General features: G+C 40.0%; 1 protein-coding gene across 1 annotated transcript in view; it reads left to right on the top strand.

The window, feature by feature from the left end:
• Positions 1–23396, top strand: part of pcdh1a (protocadherin 1a) — a 71492-nt gene that overhangs the window by 4502 nt on the left and 43594 nt on the right. The window contains exons 2-3 of the mRNA XM_043250708.1: positions 153–971; positions 1595–3781. Of these exons, the coding sequence (XP_043106643.1) occupies positions 180–971; positions 1595–3781 (2979 nt within the window). The 5' untranslated portion in view covers positions 153–179. The remainder of the gene's footprint in view (positions 1–152; positions 972–1594; positions 3782–23396) is intronic.

Raw genomic sequence — 23396 nt, 5'->3', positions numbered from 1 at the left:
GTGTGCATTCTGTTTTACCATTGGCTAGTCTCTCACTGGTAAAGTAAATTAAAAGAAAAGAAAATATCTGTTTGTTTTTCTTTGTTTGTTCAAAAGAGCCCCGCATGACACACTTGTTTACAATTTAACATGTTTTTCACACTGTTTTGCAGATTGAGGTGTTACCTCTCCAAGGGCCCATGGATCTCCCAGTGGTGTTGTTTCTGCTGTGGGGACTGTTACTGGACTTGCTGACTGGTGCAGTGGGTGGCATTCTATACCGTGTGCATGAGGAACAACCTCCGAGCACACTGATTGGCAGTCTTGCGGCTGACCAGGGCCTACCAGACACTGGACACCTGTACAAACTGGAGGTGGGCGCTCCCTATCTGCGGGTGGATGGCAAAACTGGAGATATCTTTACCACTGAGATCCCCATAGACAGAGAGACACTGAAGGATTGTCGTAATAAAGGCAAACCTTGCTTTCTGGAGTTTGAGGTGTCCGTCACAGACCTCATTCAGAATCAGAGTCCACGGCTGATAGAAGGAAGGATCGAAGTGCAGGATATCAATGATAACACACCACAGTTCCCCTCACCTGTCCTTACCCTCTCAGTTCCAGAGAACACCCATGTGGGTGCACTCTTCTCAATTCCACTGGCCACTGACAAAGATACGGAGAGAAATGGAGTAGCTGACTACACCCTAACAGCAGGACCAGAGGCAGTAGCACTGTTTGGTCTGCAAGTTGCAGAGGACCGAGGTGAAAAATTACCTCAGCTCATTGTATTGGGAAGCCTTGATAGAGAACGGAAAGACTCCTACGATCTCACAATCAAAGCCGTGGATGGAGGCAATCCTTCTCGCTACAGCAGTGCCTTGCTGAGGGTCGTCATTGCTGATGCCAACGACAATGCACCTCAATTTGAAAAATCCTCCTACGAAGCAGAGGTCGCAGAGAACAGCCCAATTGGACACTCTGTGTTACAGGTAAAATGGCAAAGATGCTAAGTCAACCTTTAGATCCGAACAAGGCAAGATAAATTGCCTATTGCATCATGTTGAAGTGTGAAATTTTAATGAGCGCTGCTTTTCCAACCTCCCAGCTGTCTGTTCTTTACTTTGATGCCTTACATCAGTGGAGCAGGGCCTGACTTACCAAATTCATTTTCCTTAATTATTAGAATAATCCAGTTTGATCATCACGTTCGTGAAAAAAAACATTAAATTTGGTTAAATAAGTAAATCACTATAAACTATTAAAATTAAATCTAAAATTTTAGATTATTGAAATGATCTGAGTAGTCTGTGAAGTTTCAGAGGAACCCCACTCTCTATAGATAGCCTATGCCCCAGAAATCCTGTTATGCAATGCTTTGACTATGTTCCCAGTTTTGTGCTATAAATAAATTCACTCTGTTTAAATACCCAATATTTAATGCCCAGTGTCTAATTAATGTGTTTTGAAGTCTTGTCCTGCAGTATTTTTTGTACATTGTCCTAAATATTTGTAAAAACCTTTTTTATGTTATAGTACTTATGTTTAGTACTTTACGTTACTTTAACTGATTTTAGTATGAGTGAAGTTTCAATAACTATATTTTCTATTGCAGGTGAAGGCTAATGATTCAGACTTGGGTCCTAATGGTGAGATTGAATACACGTTGCATCAGGCCATTGATCCTGTGCCAAAACTTCTCCGGATAGACCGCTCATCAGGCATCATATATGTTAAAGGCCCACTGGATCGTGAGGAGATCAACAATTTGAAGTTTTATGTGGTTGCACGAGACAAAGGCCCTTCACCCAAAAGTTCGAAAACATATGTTTCTATTGATGTAACCGACCAGAATGACAATGCACCAGCAGTGGAGATTCGAGGTATTGGTCTTGTGACCCATAGTGATGGAGTAGCAAACATTTCAGAGGATATGCCTGTAGGCACTGCAGTGGCACTGGTACAGGTTTCAGACAAGGATGAGGGAGAGAATGCCGTGGTGACCTGTGTGGTTGCTGGTGATGTTCCTTTCCAGCTTCGGCCAGCCAGTGATTCATCAGTTGACAACAAGAGGAAGTATTTTCTGCAGACCACAACACCTCTGGACTATGAAAGGGTTAGGGAATACCGTGTGGAGATAGTGGCAGTGGATTCAGGCAATCCTGCTCTGTCCAGCACTAACTCGCTAAAAGTCCAAGTGACTGACACAAATGACAATTCCCCTATATTCTCACCGACTCTGTTTGAAGTAGAGTTTGCTGAGGAGAACCAGCCAGGAGAAAAAGTGGTAGATGTAATTGCCTCAGATGCAGACAGTGGCACTAATGCAGAGCTGGTCTACAGCATTATTGCGGACTCTTCAACAAGAGGACTTTTTGAGATTGACCCTAACTCAGGTGAAGTACGTGCTCGGAGCCCTCTTGATCGTGAGCACAAGGAGCGCTACGAGTTCCGTGTTACTGCAGCAGATAAAGGGGTTCCCAGTCACAGGGGTACTGCTACAGTTGTGATCAAGGTGCTTGATCGGAATGACAATGATCCAAAGTTTATGCTGAGTGGATACAGCTTCTCAGTCTTGGAGAACATGCCACCCCTTAGCCCTGTTGGCATGGTTACAGTACAGGACATGGACGAGGGCGAGAATGCTCAAGTGCTACTTTCTGTGGAACCCGATGTAGGCAAATTTGTAATCCAGAATGGGACTGGCACTATTCTGTCCAGTATCTCATTTGACAGAGAGAAGGAGAGCAGTTACACATTCCGCTTGAAAGCTGTAGATGGAGGGGATCCACCAAGATCCTCCTATGTTGGTGTGACCATCAATGTCCTCGATGAGAATGATAATGCACCTGTTGTTACCAAACCATCTAACTCATCCTTCATACGTCTCTCTCCCATGGCTGCTCCAGACAGTGTTGTGGAAGTGGTCGAAGCAGAGGACATTGATTCCGGTTCGAATGCTGAGCTAGTATATAGCATTGCTGGGGGAAATCCACATGACCTATTTTACATCTCTCCATCTAATGGCGAAATCACATTAACCAAGGAACTAACTCGCAAACACAGTGGTCTGCATCGACTGGTGATAAAAGTGAGCGATAGAGGCAAACCCTCCCGCCACGCCATTGCCTTGGTACACATTTACGTAAATGAAACGATTGCCAATGTAAGTCACGTGGAGGCGCTTGTGGGGCATAGCTTGTACACCCCACTGGACATGGACATTGCAGGAGACCCAGATTATGGTTTGGCTGCCCAAAGAAGCAACATTGTATATGGCAGTTTAGCTGGAGTGGCGGGAGTGGTCACTGTGATTGTTGTTGTGGTTTTCATCAGGCATCGCCTTCAAAGAGAAGCTAAAAGTGGTTATCAGGCTGGCAAGAAAGAGACCAAAGATTTGTATGCCCCCAAGCAAGGTCCAAAAAGTGGCAAAGGGAGAAAGGGTAAAAAAGGTAAGCCACCAAAGTCACCTAAACCTCTTGGAGAGGATGAGGAAGTCAGCCTTCAAAAGAGTCTGAAATTTAACCTTGATGGGGTCAATGACAGCCCCAGGATCCATTTGCCTCTGACATATCCGCCTGGAAGCCCTGACCTAGGCAGGCACTATCGTTCGAATTCCCCATTGCCCTCCATCCAGCTCCAGGCCCAGTCCCCATCTGCCTCCCAAAAGCATCAGGCTGTCCAGGAGCTCCCTGCTGCCAACACCTTTGTGGGAACAGGCGGCGATGACAACTCCACCGGCTCAGACCAGTACTCGGATTACAGCTACAAGACCAATCAACCAAAATACAGCACAAAAACGGTAAAAATCTTTATTTCTGATTTTGTATGTGTAATGCTGTGACGGAAAAAACTGGTTTTGCTTGCAAAAGCTGATATGGGTCATTTCAATTTCATTCAGAGTGGCACTTGTGCTAAAGTAGTGGGTGTTGATATATGGATATTTTGCTATATGCTAAATATTATTATCCTAATTTGGTTCAATGTGGGTAAATTCACAATATATGAAATGAAAAGAACATCTTGCCAAAAAGAATCTGTCTGTTTGAAAGATGTCAAAAATGACTCTTGTATTGCATCATGTACCCGCTTATATATTCTCTGGCCACCAGTTCACTGTCTGAAGATACACTTCAATTTACTTTGTGATCAGACAATTGCAAAGGTCCAGTCATGAAATGATTTCATTGTATATTTGTAGTGTGGGTACAGTGCAAAATGGGCATATTTGCTAGAGCTCATGTTTTCTGAGATTTCTCATGAAATCCGATCTACTCAGTGAGAGGGGCCAGTGTGACCTGCCGCTATTGAATAAGTCCAAAGTCATTTTCTTTGGCTCAGATGCCTTTTCAGTCTAACTCATTTAGATGCCAATTCAACATGTTAATTTCAGATGGATTCCAAGGGCAAACAAAAGTAAAGCAATGAGTTCTACAATTTGTGTGTGTGGATCAGGGGGAAATATAAGAAATTTCAAATCAAGTGTAATCTCTAGTGAGAGTGGTAGTGAAGTTTACTGGGCAGAAGCTTGAGACAGAAAGCAAGGGCACATGGGTCCTGACTCCGTCAGTACCAGTCTGGTGTTTGATAAAGCCAGCAGATGCTAGATGACAGTCAGGGTGAGTGCAGGCCTTGCAGACTCACTGACTGGGGAGAATAGTTACCCACGGCAGCTCCCACACCGTGATGGACAGCATATGGCATGGAAGTGACAATAGACTCCAGCTATGGAGAGTGTGCTGCATTGGTGTGTATTGTTTTGGTTTGTGTGTACTTCCAGGCGTCTGTATGTACTCATGTAATGCATTTGTGTGAATGTGGGCTGGTTTCAGCAATTTGACCTAACCGATCAGATTCTTCAGATTCTTACTGTGTGACATACATTACATAAATGGATATTTGTATCTGTAAGAGTTGACTGATAGGCGTAGAAACATGGGACAGATGTTGACTCGTGTGACATCTCTTGGCAGATGTGAACTCGTGAGGGAACCCCCTCCATCCCATCCCAAACCCACATCAGGCTTAACAGATTGACCAAAATAAAAATTTAAATCTCAGCCAAACTGAGTGACAGATGTGGAGAGTGGAGCGTGACAGAGCGAATGGTAATACGCTCACCGATGACTCAGTGCGCGTGGCAATGTGCTCAGGTGCGTGTGACATCCTTGGCTCAAGCTCTCCCAGTTTAAGCTCTGATGAGTGTAAACACAGTGGCCTTGTTTGCCGTTTATTGCCAGTGAGGATTGAGCGTGATGACTGGCTTCACTGCTTTCCTTCCTGGTCCGTAAAAAACTCATTAAGAGGAGTTTGTTTGTTCGGAAAGACTTCTCCTGAGGTGTGAAAAAAACCCTCAATGCTCAATTCACAGTGGCATGGCCTGACTCCGTGAGCAGAGATTTGTTTGAATGTGTTGCTGTGTGTTGTGTTTGTGCGTGTGTCTTTCACAGTTCATGGATCTTCCCAAAACTCTCTCTCTATAACCTCCAAATGTGTTAGACTGTGTGACAGTTACCGAGGGGACTGCATAGGCTCATCAAGTACAGTGTTGATAATTAGCTTGGTCATGGCAAAGATCTAACACCTTTTTTGTGATTTGTTCCTCTCTCTCCGGAACAGCCTTGAGTGAGAGACATAGCGCACAGACAGGGATCAAGGGAGAGACCTTCCCAGTTATTTTTAAATGGGCGTGATGAGAGCTTGTGAAGCTGTAAATCTGTGCTTAAATTAAACCCATACAATTAAAATGCCTTATTAGACTGAGATAACACTCCGTTTTCCCCCCTCTTCACCATGATTGAAGATTGAGGATTGAGAGGGAGGGATTCAGGTTGGATTTTGGGGTGGGTTAATTAGTGAAACACATCTCTTAACCTTGCAAGTGCCAGTGTGCTGGAGGAACACTCATAAAGCACTCAACACACACACTTGGGGCTGGGCAGGTTATGGTATATATTAAGAGATAGAGTAGAAATTAAGAGAGGTAGAAATGTCTCTTTTGCATCTATACTTATTAGTATGCGTGACAATTTTGCTTTAACCAATGAGGAAGTTTTATAAGTATGAAGCACAGTTTAGTTGTCTTACAAGTTACCTAGCCTATGTGATTCACAACTTTCCAGTTTAATTTATTTATACTGTGCATTTTTTAATAACACTCTTTAAGTCAAAGAAAAAAACGCTCGTCTGTGACACAGTGACACACATTCTGACTGAGATAACTTATTCCTTATTCCAGAGGTTAGTTTTATTCCGTTTCAATTCTGAAATATGTTGGATGCTTTTAATTCCGTTAAATGTATAATTAAAATTCTGTCAACAATTACCAATTTCCAAACCTGTAAGACCTTTGTTCATTTTAGTAACACAAATGAAGATATTCTTGATAAAATCCAACAGCTTTCTGACCCTGCATAGACAGCAAACGCAACAACCACATTCAAGGCGCAGAAAGGTAGCGAGGACATCATAAAAATAGTTCCTGTGACATCAGTGATTAAACCTTAACTTTATGAATCTACAAGAGCACTTTTTGTGCACAAAGAAAACAAAAATAATGACTATTTTCTTCTGTGTCAGTCTTAAAGTTGCGTTTACAAAAGATCGTTGTGGTGGCTGATGGTCATCCAGACACAGTAACTATCGTTTTCTAGTGTTACTTATGAAATTTTACTTAATATAAACATTAACAACATATTCTTTTTGTTGTTGTAATTGCAAGTGTTTACAGGTGAAATTTGGGATTTCTGTAATGCTAATGCTATTAAACACAGTGGCAAAACAACAGTGATTACCCCAACACATTTAAAAAACTGGTTAGCCCACTTTGCATTTCTAAAGTCTCTTTTTGAATGGGATTTGTACCCCAGGAGGGACATTGGAATGCTAAAGGGTTAGGCAAGCAGGTATTTCTGTCCCAAACCAACAGAAATGGTTCTGCCATTAATTTAATATATCCAGACTCGGGTTGGATCCCTCAAATGAACAGATTTCAATTCCTTGAAAGGCAGCTAATGGTGCAGAAATATCACACTTTACCTTTAATTCAGTAAACCATTTAGTTAATTTTCCAGGACAAATAACTATTGTCACAAACTGCGGATGAAGTGGAATGAAATTTCTCTTAACCTGATATACGATTTATAAGATTCAGTTCACCCTCACTCAAGCCTGCTTTGACCATCCAGGGCACGACAAAACTAAGTAAAAGCACTGATGTGCAGGCTAGCAAAGCATTGTAGCTGAAAAATAGCTCCAAGCCAAGCCCTTCCCTGCTATCTCCTTTCCATCTTTTTATCTTCATATCTACCACACACGCCTCATATTCTCTGGCAAGCAAAGCTTTAAGATAAGAGGATCTACCATCAAAATGTTGCCTTTCTACAGAGCGTTCTTCCTTTTCCTCTTCATCTTTTTCCTTTTTCACTTTACTAAATTATGCACCCTATATAACAAATCCAGTATGGCCATAAATCAGCCCTGGCACCAAGAGAAGCTAAAAGAGTAAATATTCAGTACCTTTAGAGCTCCCTACTCTTTGTATGGTTCATCTCCTACTCTCATATTCTCTATGTGAAGCAGCCTTGCCTTTATGGAGGCTGCCTCAAGGCCCTTCCCAGAATCCCACATTTTGAGCATCTGCTCAACCCAACTCTGGCTAATATCCATAGCAGAATGCAGCCGTAAACCTCAAACCTGGCGCCCACCCTCTCAGATCTCCCCTCAGTGAATACAGCCCATAATACTCTCAGACTGCTCCTCATTAGAGCACAATACTGCCGGCACTCAGCTCCCTCTCGGTGGACCAATCTACTGTCAGGTGCGAAGGCCTCACAGGCTCATGCTCAGCGTGAAGACAACTGCTGCACTTACAGAGATTCAAGAGTTCGAGGCACCCTCTCTGCCTCCAGCCTGCGGGAGCGAGCAACTAAGCAATTATCAAGAAATACTTTGCAATTATATTCTACAGAGATCGCTCACGCTGAGGGAAATTAGCACAATAAGAAGAAATTCCATCGCACCTACAGCCAGTATTATTGTGTCAACACGGCCAATGTCATGAAGACAGCAGGGTGGGACAGATATGCATTCTTGTTTGCTCTTGGAGTTTCACAGGAGGGTCTCGCTGGGACTAACAAGTCTCTGCAGGCACTTATGGACTGACTGGTCTTGGCTGACACTTCAGAATCGATTGACCTGGACAAGTGCTCAGGGATTTAGTGCACCGGGCAGACATATTCCAAATGAGTAATCTTGTCCAGTAGCGATAAGACGGTATAGCTACGAAGGACGGTTAACAGTTCTTTCTTAGCCATTTTATAGTCAAACCACATTTTGGCCACCAACCAATTTTAGTATGTTCAAGCCGGTTCTTCTGCCAAAATGATTCACTAGATATCACCAACTCTGTTGGATCTGTACTTCAAATAAATGAGACCGACATGACATTTTCAGTCTGGGCTAATCGATTCTCATGATCTTGACAAGCACGCTGGGATGGGCACTGCAGAACTGACACAGTAGAATTGGATCATCTCTCTCTGTCTCTTCCTCCACTTCCCTTCATCACAAAAGGACACAAACTCTTTAAGAAACTTAGGGTTTTGAGTAGTGGAAAGGCATTGCTTAAATCTTCATGCCTCTGGTCCAGTACCTGTACGTGTTGTTGACGATTTCGATCTAACATCCCAATGATTACCTGTTAAGAGGGATTACAGCCCCTACCCAGGAGGTGCTTCACTGGCAGGAGACGGTTTCTCCGTCAACGAAGGAGATGGCTGATGCTGTTGAGCTGTTCGACAGCGAAGCGCAGCACACCATCGTAGCACACAGATGTGCGACTAATGATAGTGTCGACGAAGACAAGGATGACAATAATGATAATGATTATGGTAATATGCAAGTGTTCACAGTCAGATTCATTTCCTCCCAAATATATTTCTGCACACAAGCACAAGGAGCTTGATTTATGCGAATGTTGTCTTGGAAGCATTTTTCTACATGGGTGTTTACGAAGCACTGTCATTTTTTTTTTATTGCGCTAGAGGCAGAGCATCTCTGATTTCATCATATTACATTCTTGCTTATGATATGAGAAGAGAAAGCTACGATAAGGATGAATGTAGATAGGTTGGGCTGACACAATTATGAGTAATTGTCATACAAATAATAGCAATCATTAGTTCACTTTCCATTAACAGCGCGGCTTTTTGAAACTCAGCCAACCTAGATATTATGTTATAGTGATATATTGATGTACAGTATAAAGACATTTCATGGAATTTCCACATTGGCTTAAACTGTGGATGGCAATATGAGATTGGAATGTAAAGTGCTTGATAATTACAGTCAGATCAGATCAATCAGGTGGTTTTATAATAACTGTGACAGGCCTATAGAGAGTTAAATTCTCCATTTCCCTAGTTATTTGCCTGAGCAGATGAAAGGCAGTGGCAGTTGTATTCTTTGCCCCTGTCTCATTGCACCACTGACTGAAACGAGTTCTTTGAGTCACCGATGGTCAGAGTTGCACTTAATAAAAAATGAGAAGCTCCTTTAGGGAAAGCTATGTAGAGGCTCAGCTCCCTTATGGCATTGCCTTTAGCTCAAATATTTTATCACTACTCATTCCAGCCTCCTTTACCTTCCGCCAGGCAGATTAGTGCTTTTATCAATAAGCAGCTTAGCACCAATGCTTCTCTCAATAATGTGCTATGCCATTTCTCTCCTGCTGCTGTAACTCCTAGATGCTTCTTTTTCTTTCAGCCTTCCTCTATCCCATCTGAGTGGTTTTACTTGTTTTCCTTTAAAGTGGTAGATGTACACTGTAAAAAAGGTGAAAAAATGTTTTTTTTTTTCCCCCTGAGGTTTTCACAACTGTTTTAAGTTATTCGTTTGAACAATACTTTAAATAATTTAAATTTGTGCATAAAATGGTAAAATGTCTAATTTAGCCAATAATACAATATAGCACTTTATAAACTAGAATTTGTATATAAATTACAATTTTAAACTATGAGCAGTCCATACATACAGTCCATAAACTGTATTTATCCATGCATATGTAGGTCATAACTTATTATATGCATTTTTGTAATGCTAAATCAGTTATATCTCTAGTTAAAGTAAAAAAATATATAAAAGATATAACATTTTTTCTTTTTACAGAAGAAAAAATTATGAAAAGAGATGCAAAATGTGTGAACTATTGTTCAAAACACTTGCAACAGTATCAGCATTTTAGGATATATCCACATGTATCTACTAATTTATTGAGCTATTAACAGTTTCACTGTAACTGCTGTGAATGCAGAGTGGAAAATATATTTCGGGTCAGGAAGTAAAAAAAATACAGAAATGCTGGATAAATTGTCTTATTTACTTTTAAAGCGTTCGTATTAAGAAAGTATCCCTAAATTATATATCTGTGTATGTCACACAAAACACTTCTAAAATTGCAGTGATTAGCTTGTGGTCGTACAATGACATATAGAGTGGATTTAGGCTTATATTGGTTAGTCAAATCCTGAATTATTCCTGACCTACATAAAAAAAAGAAATTCCTGGCAACATTGTCTCTGAGAAGAGAGCTATCTATGCATCATTTAAATGCAGAGCGATTTATTTGCATCATTGACAACTTGTTCAATTATGGGTTTAAGATTGATTACTATTGTACAATACGAAACCATTTGCAACTTTTTTTAGGTTAGTCGGGACAAGATGGAATATTGTGTTTCAAAGTAGAAGTTGGCATTCTTTAGTATCTGTGTGACTCAAAGAAGCCCTGTATGGTAGATAAAATATAATTAGTTTTTTTAGTTTTTATTTCTTTTTTTTCTTCACCCTTCCTTCATCTTGCTTTATCTTTCAATATGCAAATATAAGTTGTTATTTTGCTCATTCAAAGGCCAACAAGGCCAATCAGATTTCTGAGGTGCCAGTAATGAAAAGGCTCATTCTCCTAGTGCGATGAAAAATCAACTTTGCATGATGTAATTGCCTTGTCATGGGCTTTGCATGATAACTGTGAAGCACAACATTTCTCTGTTCAATGTGTTGCCATGGAGAAATGGGCAACAGCTCTGCACTTGCTGAGGCTTATTTGAAAATATTGATGATATTAAAATTGAAGGCGCTTTAAATAAAAAGGCAAACAATCTCCCGAAGACTGAAGATGCCCTGAGTCTCATATATTTTCATTTCCTTAATATCATTTGCAGATTTGACAGACTGAGAAGAACTTGTTTTGAAATCTCACTCACAATTTTTCATTTCAGCAAGCATTGAGGAAACCACCCGGATTTCTGGGAACATGTTTCAGAAGTTGGCTTCCAAACTGTGCTTCATAACTAGTTTGACCAGCTAAACTAATAGGTAGAGTAACACAAAATCAGCACAAAATCTGAAGAATAATGTCAATCCACGCCAGCCCAAAAATGGAATCCATTTTGCTTGTCTCTTCTGTGGGTCAGTGGGAAAATTTCAGCTGAAGAGAGTGAAACAAGGACAAAGACCTCTCAGACATCTCACCCCATTAAAGAAGTAGACATCTGAACGCAATCCATTAAGCTCCATTAGAGAGGTATACATTCACACACGCACTAACACCTTCTCAGCCTTGCAGTGGTGTGTTGTTACACTTACAATCAAGTTTCATTATTCAGACACACCATTCATACATAATGCAAGTTACAAACTACCAAGAGAAAACACGGTTTCATATTCGACCATGATATGTGTCGCCGCAGAAAAGACGCCTGGGGGCAGACTTGGTAGAGCTTTGCTTTCATAAACCTACTGTTAATATCACTTACTGCGAGCATACCCTGATCACTATCACAATTTGCATTCAAAATCAACAGGACATGGTTTTTTGTTTTTTTTCGTACAGGAAGGGTGTCAGGAAACGAAAGAACAGTCCTGCAGTCATGATGTGCTTGCTCTAATTCTCAGTTTTTTGAGCTGTCAGTGACTCAATCATGCATCACACCCTGGCACAAACAAACAAGAAGATACAACTAAATCAATTCTTCAAATCCAGTGTTCATCGTCAGAGGCTTGTCAGTCAAGCCCCTCGACAGCCCCAAGACGGTCTCTCTCCTACTGAGATGTCAACGAGCAGGATCAACTCCTGACCCCGTCAAAATACAAGGCCTAATAAGATCTTTGAGTCTTTATCTCCACCCCTGAAGAGAATTGCTACATAGTGCAGTTTTGGAGAAACTAGCAAACCAATTATGTTCAAATTGTTCAGCCCACATCTTCAGCGGCAAGCGTGTTTAAGGCCTAGTTTAATATCCGAGGCTTCAAAACTATTCGTAGTCATGATGGAAAACATTAATTTTCTTGTGTCCTGGATTGGAGAATAATCCACTTACCGGGAAAAAAGTGAGAAACCACCAAAAAAAAAGTGCCGAAAAGATATGCTGTTGCATAATTCTTTCTCCTGCTTTTGCTGGCTGACATGAGCAGTGATCATTATTTCTCTCACTGTCTTCACCCCACTGGGAAGGTAGGATATTAGAATATTTCATGAATATTGAGCTCTCCCTGGCTTTTTGGCAGTGGCAGAAATGATGTTCTCCGCTGTTTCATGTTGGCAGTAAAAGGAACAAGGCTTAATTGCGTAAGTCTATAAAATGGGGAGAGCTTCTGACAATGTAAATTGTTCTGATGCGCCTCCTTGTATTAGTCTCAAAAGCAACAGCGCTATCCGGAATGTTGTCAAGGATGACGGGGACAAGAAAGAAAATGTGATAAATGCGTTCAGACTAAAAGCAGCTCTTCAAGTGCCCCACGGAATCAGTCTTCAGTTCAGCCGGCTGCGAGATAAACTTTTTGAACTCAACGATGTGGTGTAACATGCTCAAATCCACCTGGGACTGAGGAATGGTACATTTGCAATTTTATATTGGTCTGTGTATGCGGTGTTGATTTCTATTTAAATGGATGATATTTCTTACAACATTGATTCCGGAAGCTTTTCCCCGGCCCCCTGTAGAAATGGTCACTGGTGTTGAATAACATGGCTACACTTGATCCAGATCCAATATTTTCCACCATGTTGGAATCCCTTGTCTGACTAATAACTACGCACTGGTGTGAAAGAGAGCAAGAGAGAAAACGAGAGAAGAGACACGCAGGGAAAGCGTCCACTGCAGTCTAATCCTTTATTTCCCGTGGTAAGAGATTCTTCGGGTGAGTGCACTAAAGCACGTTCAGAGATGATTATTTGCATGGCGGTCTCATGCTCTTATCTGGATAGAAGGCATGTTTAAACACAAAGGCCACTGAGAAGAGAGGAAGAGATAGCACTGGACAATGCACCAGTGATAATTATCTGTCCAAAACCACTTGTCAGGATGATGAAATCCAATTAAAGCTCTTTAAAAAAGCCGGAAAATAGGATAAAACCACAGAGTCGATGCTCGGATGGTGGTTGCGTTCATTAGCTCTTTCATCCCTAACCCTGACAGACGGACATGTTTTGTGTAGGTTTTTCTCAAGCCTCGAACCTCGACGATGCAACACCAGACTCCCAACAATCGCCGCACTGTCAGTACAGATTAGACAAACATCCAATCTCTTTAACTCATGTTATTCTGTTTCCATAATATGAGAAGATAATTGATGATAATAACACATCATTATCAGCGTTATTTCTATGACTGTAATCAGAATGCAGAGCAGATGCCCTTATCTGCAGTCGGTGACATGGTTCTCAGTTGTCCATTATGCGCTTGGATACACAGAAGAATTCAGGTTAATTATCTAGCTGCTGGAAAACACTCTATTCGTTCCCAGTTGGAGTTTGAACCTGCAGCCAGCGGGTCACCTGCTTGACCGTGCACCGTGAAAAAGAGGAAGAAAGGATTGTGTTATATTCAGAAATTGCTCTACATTATTATAGTTTGGACAGTGACATCATTAAAGCTCCATTGGATGTGAATTTGAAAGACACACAGAGAGAGAGATAGTTTACTGCAGTAGCTGTGCTCTGCCATTCATTACACACTGATGCTCTCTGAGTGGACACACAATACCAATAAACGAGTTTATCCAATTCTGCCGGCAGTGCATTCTGGACTGCTACCTCAGCTGTGGCCTTCCTCACATCCTACAGTCATATCGGTCCCAGCAGGGTAGAGAAAGATAGTGAGAAAACATAGAAGGGAGAAAGGGAGGGAGAGAGAGAGAGAAAGAGGGGAAATATATATATTATTTTGGTTGTTGTTACCACCCCTGATTCATTAAAAAATGCCTAAGCTTGTATATTGCAAATGTTTTAAAATCCACTAGTTGGTGGATTGCCTAGACCAAAGAGAGCTGTTACACCTGGTGAGAGCCATCCAATAGCATTCCTATTTATCTTAGTGGCACCTGGCACAGGACCCCCTGGAAAGACACAGTTTGAAATCTACCATCTAGGATTGTGGGCTCAGTCCCAGACCCTTCACTAGTGACTGTCTTAAGCTGTGATGTGAAAAGCAGACAAAAAGAATATTGTTAAGGTTTTAAAAGCCTGGAAAAAAATAAGTGTCAACTGTATATATTTTTTTATGTTGGTGTAGTTAGGGAATCTGCCAGCAGAGGGCTAACAGGGTCACTACAACCAGCCAAATCTTGACCTTTTTTGTCTGAATGGCTAGTTCTCTAATCAGACCTTTGCAAGATGATTAGACACATTTCTTAGGAACATTTACACTACATTTCAAATTTCATTTAACTATCATTGATATTTAGTGTTACAAAATATTTCAATGTAACACTGATAATAAGAATAACAGAACACAAAATCTTTTTTGTTAAATCAGCACATTATAATGATTTTTGAAGGATCATGTGACACTAAATCCTAAAGTAAAGATAAATTCAGCTTTGCCATTACTAGAATAACTTACAGTTTAAACTACAGTACAATATAAAAAGTAATTTTAAACAGTCACATTATCACTGCATTTTTGGTCAAATAACACAAAGCACAAACATTTTTTGGATTCCCTAAGAATCGAAAACTTTGACTTTATTAGGGTCTTTACTGCTTCACTGTTTGAGCCACAGGGATATATATAAAAATCTAGACAAAGTAGTCAACCTCTCCATCACCTCTCCATTCCTAGTCTTGTACTTTAGCTACAGCTTGGCAGGGTCAACTGTCCAGCTCAATATGTGTGAGAACGTTCAAGTGGTTTGTCCTTCGTCTAAAACAAAGATCTCTTCTGTTTTGTCGAGTATAAATAAAGTATTCGGCCTGGATAAAGACAATCAAAAGGATCCTTGAGAAGCTCTGTAGAACAGGATTGAGGATATCCTATAAAGCTCCTCCTCAGGCTAAGAGAGTGTAAGTATATCAGTGTGTATGTGTGTGTGTGTGTGTGCATTCCAGTGGGGGGACTTTGAAGGGGGTTTTTTGGGAAAGGATTCATGCTTGCTGTTATGAGGAAGAAGCTAACCAATCGGACAGTGACAAATGAACCATACCCTTTTCTGCTCCAAGTGCGCTCCCCCCTTGTCCCCTCTTCTCCCTTTATTCCTCTTTTCCCTCTGTTTCCTGCTTATATTGTCTTTGTCTGTGTTTCTGAAATGTCTTTGTGTTCAGCGTGTCTCTGAAGAAATAGCCCAGGGCAAGGTCTCAATGTGTGGTATGAGTAGCACCAGACACTTAATTCAGAAATTGGTCTGAATCAGGGCGGTGTGCCATTCTTGAATCAAATAGTACAGTGCATACTTGAAATACCACCTACACATATATGTAGAATATTATAAAACTTGTATAAATATATCTGTATGAATGTATTTACTTTATTCGGCATGTTTGTGATAGGAAAAATACTTTTACATGAATTATAAATATATATATATATATATATATATATATATATATATATATATATATATATATATATATATATATATATCAAATATATATAAATGCTCAAATACTGTAAACGTTTCCAGTATACAGGAAACCCTCAGTTTAGTACATCTTCCAACTGATAAATGGAAAGGGAGCCATATTGTATTTCATATTCTATTACCAGCAGTGACTTAATGTGTATTTAAAATAATATAGTCCAGTCCATATGGGATTTTAGGTTCAGCGTAATACAGTGGGTGTGGAAGCTCTTTTCTATCTATAATTACAATCCTTATAATAGACATATCTGCTTTTGTTGAATTGAAATGCCAGAGAAGGCAACTATTAATTGCTTGGCTACATCTGCATTTGTTTTTTTTTTCTCTCTCTCTTGCACTTTCCATTTTCCCTCCCTACTTTGCCTTTTTTTTGGATGCCAAGCACTGCAGGCTGATAAGAAGAGAAGAGCAGGGCCACCCTGATGCTCACTGAGCCTGTCTATCTCCCCCTCTCCGTGCTCACTGTGGTAATGCTAATGCGATGGGCCAGTCCGCTAAAGCCTCTACACTTCATAACCAGGAACACACGACAATGCGTCACACAGCTCAACCGCTTCGCTTAGCAGCACACCAGTATCTATCTGCTCCAAATAACATAGGCTACTACAACAAAACCGCCTCACCAAGAGTGTGGTTGCTAAAGATAGCCTCTGGTATTGACAAGAATTGGAAGGGGGGGGTAATATTGGCTGTTTTCAACAGGACGATAGATAGAAGATAATTAACAATACCATAATGCAGTATAGCATGAAATGAGAGAGTTTTGGAGATTGGATTCGGTCCCTTTGAGAGGGGTTTCAGTGAGCTTTTAAAATTATCTAGTGTTCACTGTGGCGTGCAATTATGTGTTAGATTGTTTGTAAGACTATCATGGTTCCTCAGCATTTATTACAGCATTTAAAGACCTTGGAGAGGCAGATGTTTTCATTACTTTGCTAATACATGAACACTTCGAATAAAATTGGTCTGAATTGCTATACTTATGTAATCACATTCCAAAAGCAGATGACTGTCTTTTGGTTACTTCCAATGCCAATCACAAGAGAAAAGCACAAGTCTATAATCAAACTCTCACCCTTACCTTATTGTTCAGCTGCCACCCTATTACAAAACACCACTGTATATCACAAACTCTTCTATTTTGTGGCTCAGCAGCACGCAAAACATTTACGTCTAGTGGAAGCTTGTTTATTTTTATTTTTTTCCAAAGTCTGCTTCCAAAGGCTTACCAGGAGATGAGGAACTACTCCCACCTTAACTGGGTGGCAAACTTCCCAAGGCGTAATTGTTAGGTATGGGAAACGATGTCATATTCACACTCCAATTTCCATCTAAAAATATCAGACTAGAGAAAGCGGCATGGAGGCACGAGTCTCCAGAGCACCGAACCTGAAAATAGACAGTCTATTTCCATTTGTTTTATTTGTCAGTTTTGCATACTTTCGTTATCCTTGTTTGCAATCACTGAGTCTTTCAGCAGTCATTTAGCTTTCTTCACACTGAATACCTGTTTAGAAATTCAGTATTTCCCCCCCTCGTTTCCCTTTTGGATTAATGTCAGAGTAAACAAAAGACCAGAAATGTGAAGTCCGAGCAGCAGCTCTGTGGGTTTTTGTGCTCGAAACAAAAAGATTTGTGGAAACTGCAGGGTCTCGCCCAGGGATGGATTGTTTCTGATTAGCAGTCCATATGAAGTGTCAACCGGGATTTGACAAGTATTATATGAAGCAGGCAATCCCCGCTGGAGATTTCTCCTGAGCTGAAACATATTGTCTGCTATTGTTCACCAAAGAGAGAGATATGCCCTCATAGACGACCCATGTCATTGTGTGATAAAGCTAATTATTAGCTTCAACTCGTTGGTAGCATTGGCCGTGTTTTCTAAAAAACCTGTCTGTGCTAGTTTTTTTGTGGCTTGTGGGAAGAGAAAAAAGTAGCATATTAGTGATATATTGACAGAACACTGCTCTGTCCCACTTTTCTGCATTCAAGCTTTTTTTTGTTCAAGACGGCATCGTTATGAAGGCACAAATCGGCTCCAGTGTACGGGAATCCTGTGCCCCTCATTTCAGCATGGCATACAAGGCTCAGGGGGCAACATCTGTATCACCCCTCGGCTTTATTTCTCCACCACAATCACAGCACAGCTGGGTTTCCACAAGGGTGTGTGCTGAGATCGTCCTGTTTTCCGGCATCGCCCTGGCTACCCAGCTGGGGTCGAAATGAAGTATGAACCGCTTTTGTCCCATATTCGCTTGTTGCAATTGCAGCACAGCTGGGATTCAAACCAGCCTGCCCTGGCTGTGTTCTACATACCCCATCTCCATGGAAGCACAGCTGGGGAGGGATACAGCCCCCTATATACCACCTCTGCCAGAGCATCACAGCTTGAGCCTCCACAAGTCTTAGGGCAATCCGCCTGAATTGACTGTGACTGAGAACCTCAAACACAGCATATGAAATGAGCTTCCCTTTTTAATCTTTAAAGCGTTTCTCGTGGAGGAAAAATCTTTATTTGCAACTGTTGTTTTTCTTACCGTCACCGAAATACTTTTTCAAAGTGATGCTGGTATGTTTTGATACTCGTAGGCAAGGTTGGAATTAGGACTGGGTAGTGCAGACTGCTTCATAATACAATACACATTGCAATAAGTTTGTTGCAATGCAATACATTGCAATGCATCCCGAAATTATAATTGGATTGCAGTTGAACTCAGTTTCAATCTTTCTGCTGCCAGCCTCAGAGTTTGTGCTTATTTGAACTACCTGCTACTTCAATATTTAACTGTAAAATGGGGGAAAATCTCCCTTTAAAAACTAAACGTTCATTTACTTTTAATTTGTAACATATTTAGACATTTAATTTAAGCATACCATGCAATATCATGTTGTACCAGTAAATGTGCTATTAAGGTAAATAAGTAGAAACATTTGCAAATTTAGTCATAGCACAAAATGGAAATGTATATAAAGAGGATATCTTTGCAACGGAATATATATAAAAGAAACAAGATTTTTTTCTTGACTTATTGACCTATAGCTACCATTTGTTCTCTGTCTGCTGTAAGCAATCGTTGGACCAATGAACTCTCCTTAACCCACCAAATTCAATCTCCCAATACAGTTTCAGTGGATGGTTATTTGATGAACCAAAAAATGCTCAGTAATGCACTGCGTGTCTATGAAGATCATGCCACAGTCTGTTTTTGAAATACCTATGGATTTGAAACGTTTATATTTCTGTTTTCTCAAAGAAAAAAAGAAAACCAAAACAGGTGAATTCTGGGAAAATGTTTGGGAAGTGTTCGGTCTGAATTGAACTCTAGCTGTTTTTTGTGAGTTTTCTAATTATGAGTTTCTGTTTCTCTCTCATTCAGTTCTTTAAATTTTTCATTTTTTTTTAATCTGTGTCTTCCTCAGCACAGTGCACATTTGTGTTAGATTAAAGGTGGCTTCTAGTTGATAGAGCGAATGTATTTCATCAAAGTGCATATTTGGAAGTGATTCTGATCTCATTTGATATGGCCTGTGTTAGCTGTATAGGCATGCTGTGTGATGAAGTCTGTCTGAATTGAATGTAATTTAATGCGAGCTCTTTGTGCATTTATCCATAATAGGGCAGTATGCACTTACAAGCACTGCTGCAGGCTTATTTGGTTGCAGGCAGGCAGACCATCCCTTGCCCCCCGCTGCCCATGGTCACTGACTCAGAAACAATTACTTATGGGGAACTTTGATGATTTGAAAGTAATTCAGTTTATTCTCCTTGATTTCACTGGTAATAATGCCTGCCTCATAGTCAAGCTTAAAAATGCATTTAAGAAAAGTGGAGGAATTTCTCTGAATGCTACGGTGATGGTTTCAAAACAATGCGAAATCAAAATGACCTTATTTACTTTCCAAACAAATGTTGCTGCGTGACTCATCTAGTAGTGCTATTCTAAAGAAAAATGTTTGTTTTCATAATCATTTGCTTTCGAAAAAAATGTAATAACTCTGTTCATGTAACTATGGCTGGGCAGGTGGGAAAAATTACATGAACCAATAATATCATTGCCTTGGGATCACAGTCCAATCAAATTCTGATGGATAAAAACTAATTCTGCCCTGCATTATTTCCCTTTCTATTGTGCTTCACTCAGAAATATGTCACATTATGAATGGTAAATGTGGTGCAAATGCCATTTCATGTGTTTAAAGTCAACAAAATTGCTTTCTTAATTAACATTTCTGCTTATACTATGTATAATTCATCGCTATTGTCCCTTCATCAAACTCTACTGAACAGTTTTATCACTAAATGGTGATTTAGACATTGTTTAAGTAAATTTGAATTAAGATTTGGTGCAATTCTGGTATGTATTGCCCATTTCTCACACTCTAAAAAAAAAAAAAGAGTCTTGCCCTACTTTACACTTTTAAAAATAAAGGTTCTTAATTGGCATCTATGTTAAACCTTTATCATCCACGGAAACTTTCCACTGCATAAAAGCTTCTTTATAGCAGAAAAAGATGTTTTATATTATTAACATGTTGTTCAAATGCTCTGAAAGTTTCTTTGGGGAAGAAAAATGATTCTTCTGTGGCATCAGTACGAAAAATTCTCTCTTGGAACCTTTGCTTAGCACGAAAATGCTACTCTACAGAAGTTAAATGCATCTTGAATGCTGCTTTATGCTGTTTTTTAAAGGAATACTGGGGTCCGGACGCACGTGGCGGTTTTGGAGATCAGAGATTAACTACAGGGTGCCTTAGAAGCAGTAATAGATGGAGATGGAGTGAGACAGTCCAAGAAAGAAACAAGCAAACTAAAAAGAGAGGTTAGAGTAGCCTTGAATTGAGATCGTAGAGAGGGAGTACTCATGCAAGAGATGGGGTCACATCCCAAACGCCAAATGGGGGTCAACTAGCGTAGGGGGGTGGAGGGTAGAATAAAGGGGGGATAAGTCATGCCGAGTGAAGATACGAGGGAGCCTCATGGGCCGGAGACAGCCGAGGTTGCTAGGAGACAGCGGGATGAGAAGAGATGTGCCGAGCGCATACAGAGAGATAGTGTGCCAGTTTGAAGACGGCAAGCTTTGTGCCAGTGATTGCAGAAAGCTGCCGTTGTGAAGGCATCACACCAAATGAGCACGAGATACAACAAAGCGAGATACTAAACCGGGATCTGTCGGCACGGGCATCTGGATAAACCTTCCCTCCGACTGCAAGCGCGCTGGTCTCGACACAGCACGGTGTCAAAAGGGGAAAATCATTACACGCAGCAGCCCAGCCCTGTGTATGCATAATTTAGATGGAAGATGTATCAGTAATTGGCAGGGTTTAAACATCGTGAGCTGAGGTAATTGAACAGTCTCCCTACTAATGGAAGCATGTCAGACATGAGCTTCCACCCAGTCGACAGTGAGTGACAGGCACGCTGCATAGCCAAGAGAGAGAAGGAGAGAGGCATACAGACTTGGAGGAAGGAAGTGAGTCAGAGAGAGTGAAAGACAAGTCACTCTTCTCTTTGAGAGGATGTTGAGATGAAGATGTCATGATGAGGAAAGAGAGTGTTTGGCTAGCTCGCAGCCACAAGGCTGCCCGGACAGATTCTGCCTCCTTAACGCGAGCTTTGGTCTGGGTTGTCATTTTGCTAAGCAGGCCGATGGAGAAATAAGAAACACCTCAGAGTCCCTTCGGCCTCCCCGGCGGCAGCCATGTTAGAGAAACGTCCCATTTACCGTACGACAAAGAAGTCCATCTGTGTAGTAAGCACCAGAGAGACTTGGATTACGAAAAGAACGGCTGTCACAAGCAGGAATTGTCAGTGACAGGGAGAGGAGTGAGCAATTTAAAACTACTATTACACTGTAAAACACTCTGAAGCATAAAGCTGTATCTGTTGCTATATATATATATATATATATATATATATATATATATATATATATATATATATATGGGTCATTCCTGGGATTCAGTAACATTTCAGCTTTTAATATTCATTCTCTAAATACCCCACATTAATAGGCACATATCAGACCTCCAAAAAAATCATATTTTGTCCGTTTTACCTGCTGCCCAGATTTAGACACCTTTTTCCCTCAAACCTGATAAAGGACAAAATGGGATTGATTTAAAAAAGGATTTTACACAAAAGTTGTTATAAAAGAAACATACCTACAGCTTATGTGTCCGTTATAACAATTTAATGATAACAAATTTTTTCATTTTCACATTCATAGGACTGAAGTAACAAATTGTGTCTATAGTCTCTTTTAAGTAAATTGTATTTTGTATTTTGAAGTTTAACTAAAAATCATAACTTTATTTTTAGTCCTTAACATGTCAGATGATAATCAGCAAGAAATGACTTAATAAAAAATTTTCCTCCCTATGTTTTGTCAAATGTATTAATATGACGTTGAAGACTGTAACACATTTGAAGAGATGCATTGCCTTAAATTAAAATTTTTGGTTTTCTCATATTGTTCCCCCATTCTTGGTCAAGATCTGCTTGGCCAGCTTTCTGTACGTGGGGGTGCAATTTTTGATGCTTGTCGAAGTTTAAGCGGACATATTTAATTAAAAATATATATTTATAACAACATATGAGTTATTATTTCCGTAAGTATATGTTTACTGAAACCATAACTGTTCAATTAACATTTTTATTTTAATTAGAATAAATCAAGTTTATGACCCTGTAAAAAAGAGAAATATTTTTTTGTCATGGGGTTGTGTTTATTCGCTTAAAATGGCCACATCTCCTCATGCAGTGTAAGAGAGTAGACCATATATGGCAGTTGAAACCAGTACATTGTATAAAATTATGGATTAAATTAAAATATGTATATAACCCACCTAAACATATTAATAAAATGTATGGTAATATTAGTAACCATTTTCTTCACCACAATTAAAGATACTTGAATGAGTAAAATGTTTTTACTAAAATAGGGAAAAAATGCTTACAATATCGTCACAAACTATAAACCTTAGAACTTATGATAGGCTTAACCATAAACATCCTAATATCTTTTTGCTGAATGATGATTCTGATCTTAATTTGAACGTTTACCAATATAGAAATTTCACACCACACCAACTGCAGCCAAGAAGGTAAAGAAGGTGTTTATACAATTTTTTTTTAAATTACCTTCTTGGCTGCAGTTTGTGTGATGTGAAATATTCTATGCTGACAAACTTCCTGGCTAACAAACATTGCATTGTTAGAGTGTTTGACAGCAAGGATTAACAGATAGAACAATTGAGGCATGGCCAGGATGTATTTAGAAACCTTCTTATATAATAGCTATAAAAATAGTGAAAAATAAATAGTTGGTATTTTAAGTGTGCATAAATGTGGCCTGTCACACACCCATTTCACTTGTTGTTTTTTCTTTAATGGTAGCCCTGGTTTGTATATAGTTATTGTAAGAAAAAAATAATAAAAAGTAATCCATAGAAACTATACACATTTATTAAATAACGTTCTAAATGCAAACTCGATGAAG

Source organism: Puntigrus tetrazona, chromosome 10 (assembly GCF_018831695.1).
Source record: "Puntigrus tetrazona isolate hp1 chromosome 10, ASM1883169v1, whole genome shotgun sequence".
NCBI classification, from domain to species: Eukaryota; Metazoa; Chordata; class Actinopteri; order Cypriniformes; family Cyprinidae; genus Puntigrus; species Puntigrus tetrazona.
The sequence above is the reverse complement of the archived record's forward strand: the minus strand, read 5'-3'. Positions and strand labels throughout refer to the sequence as shown.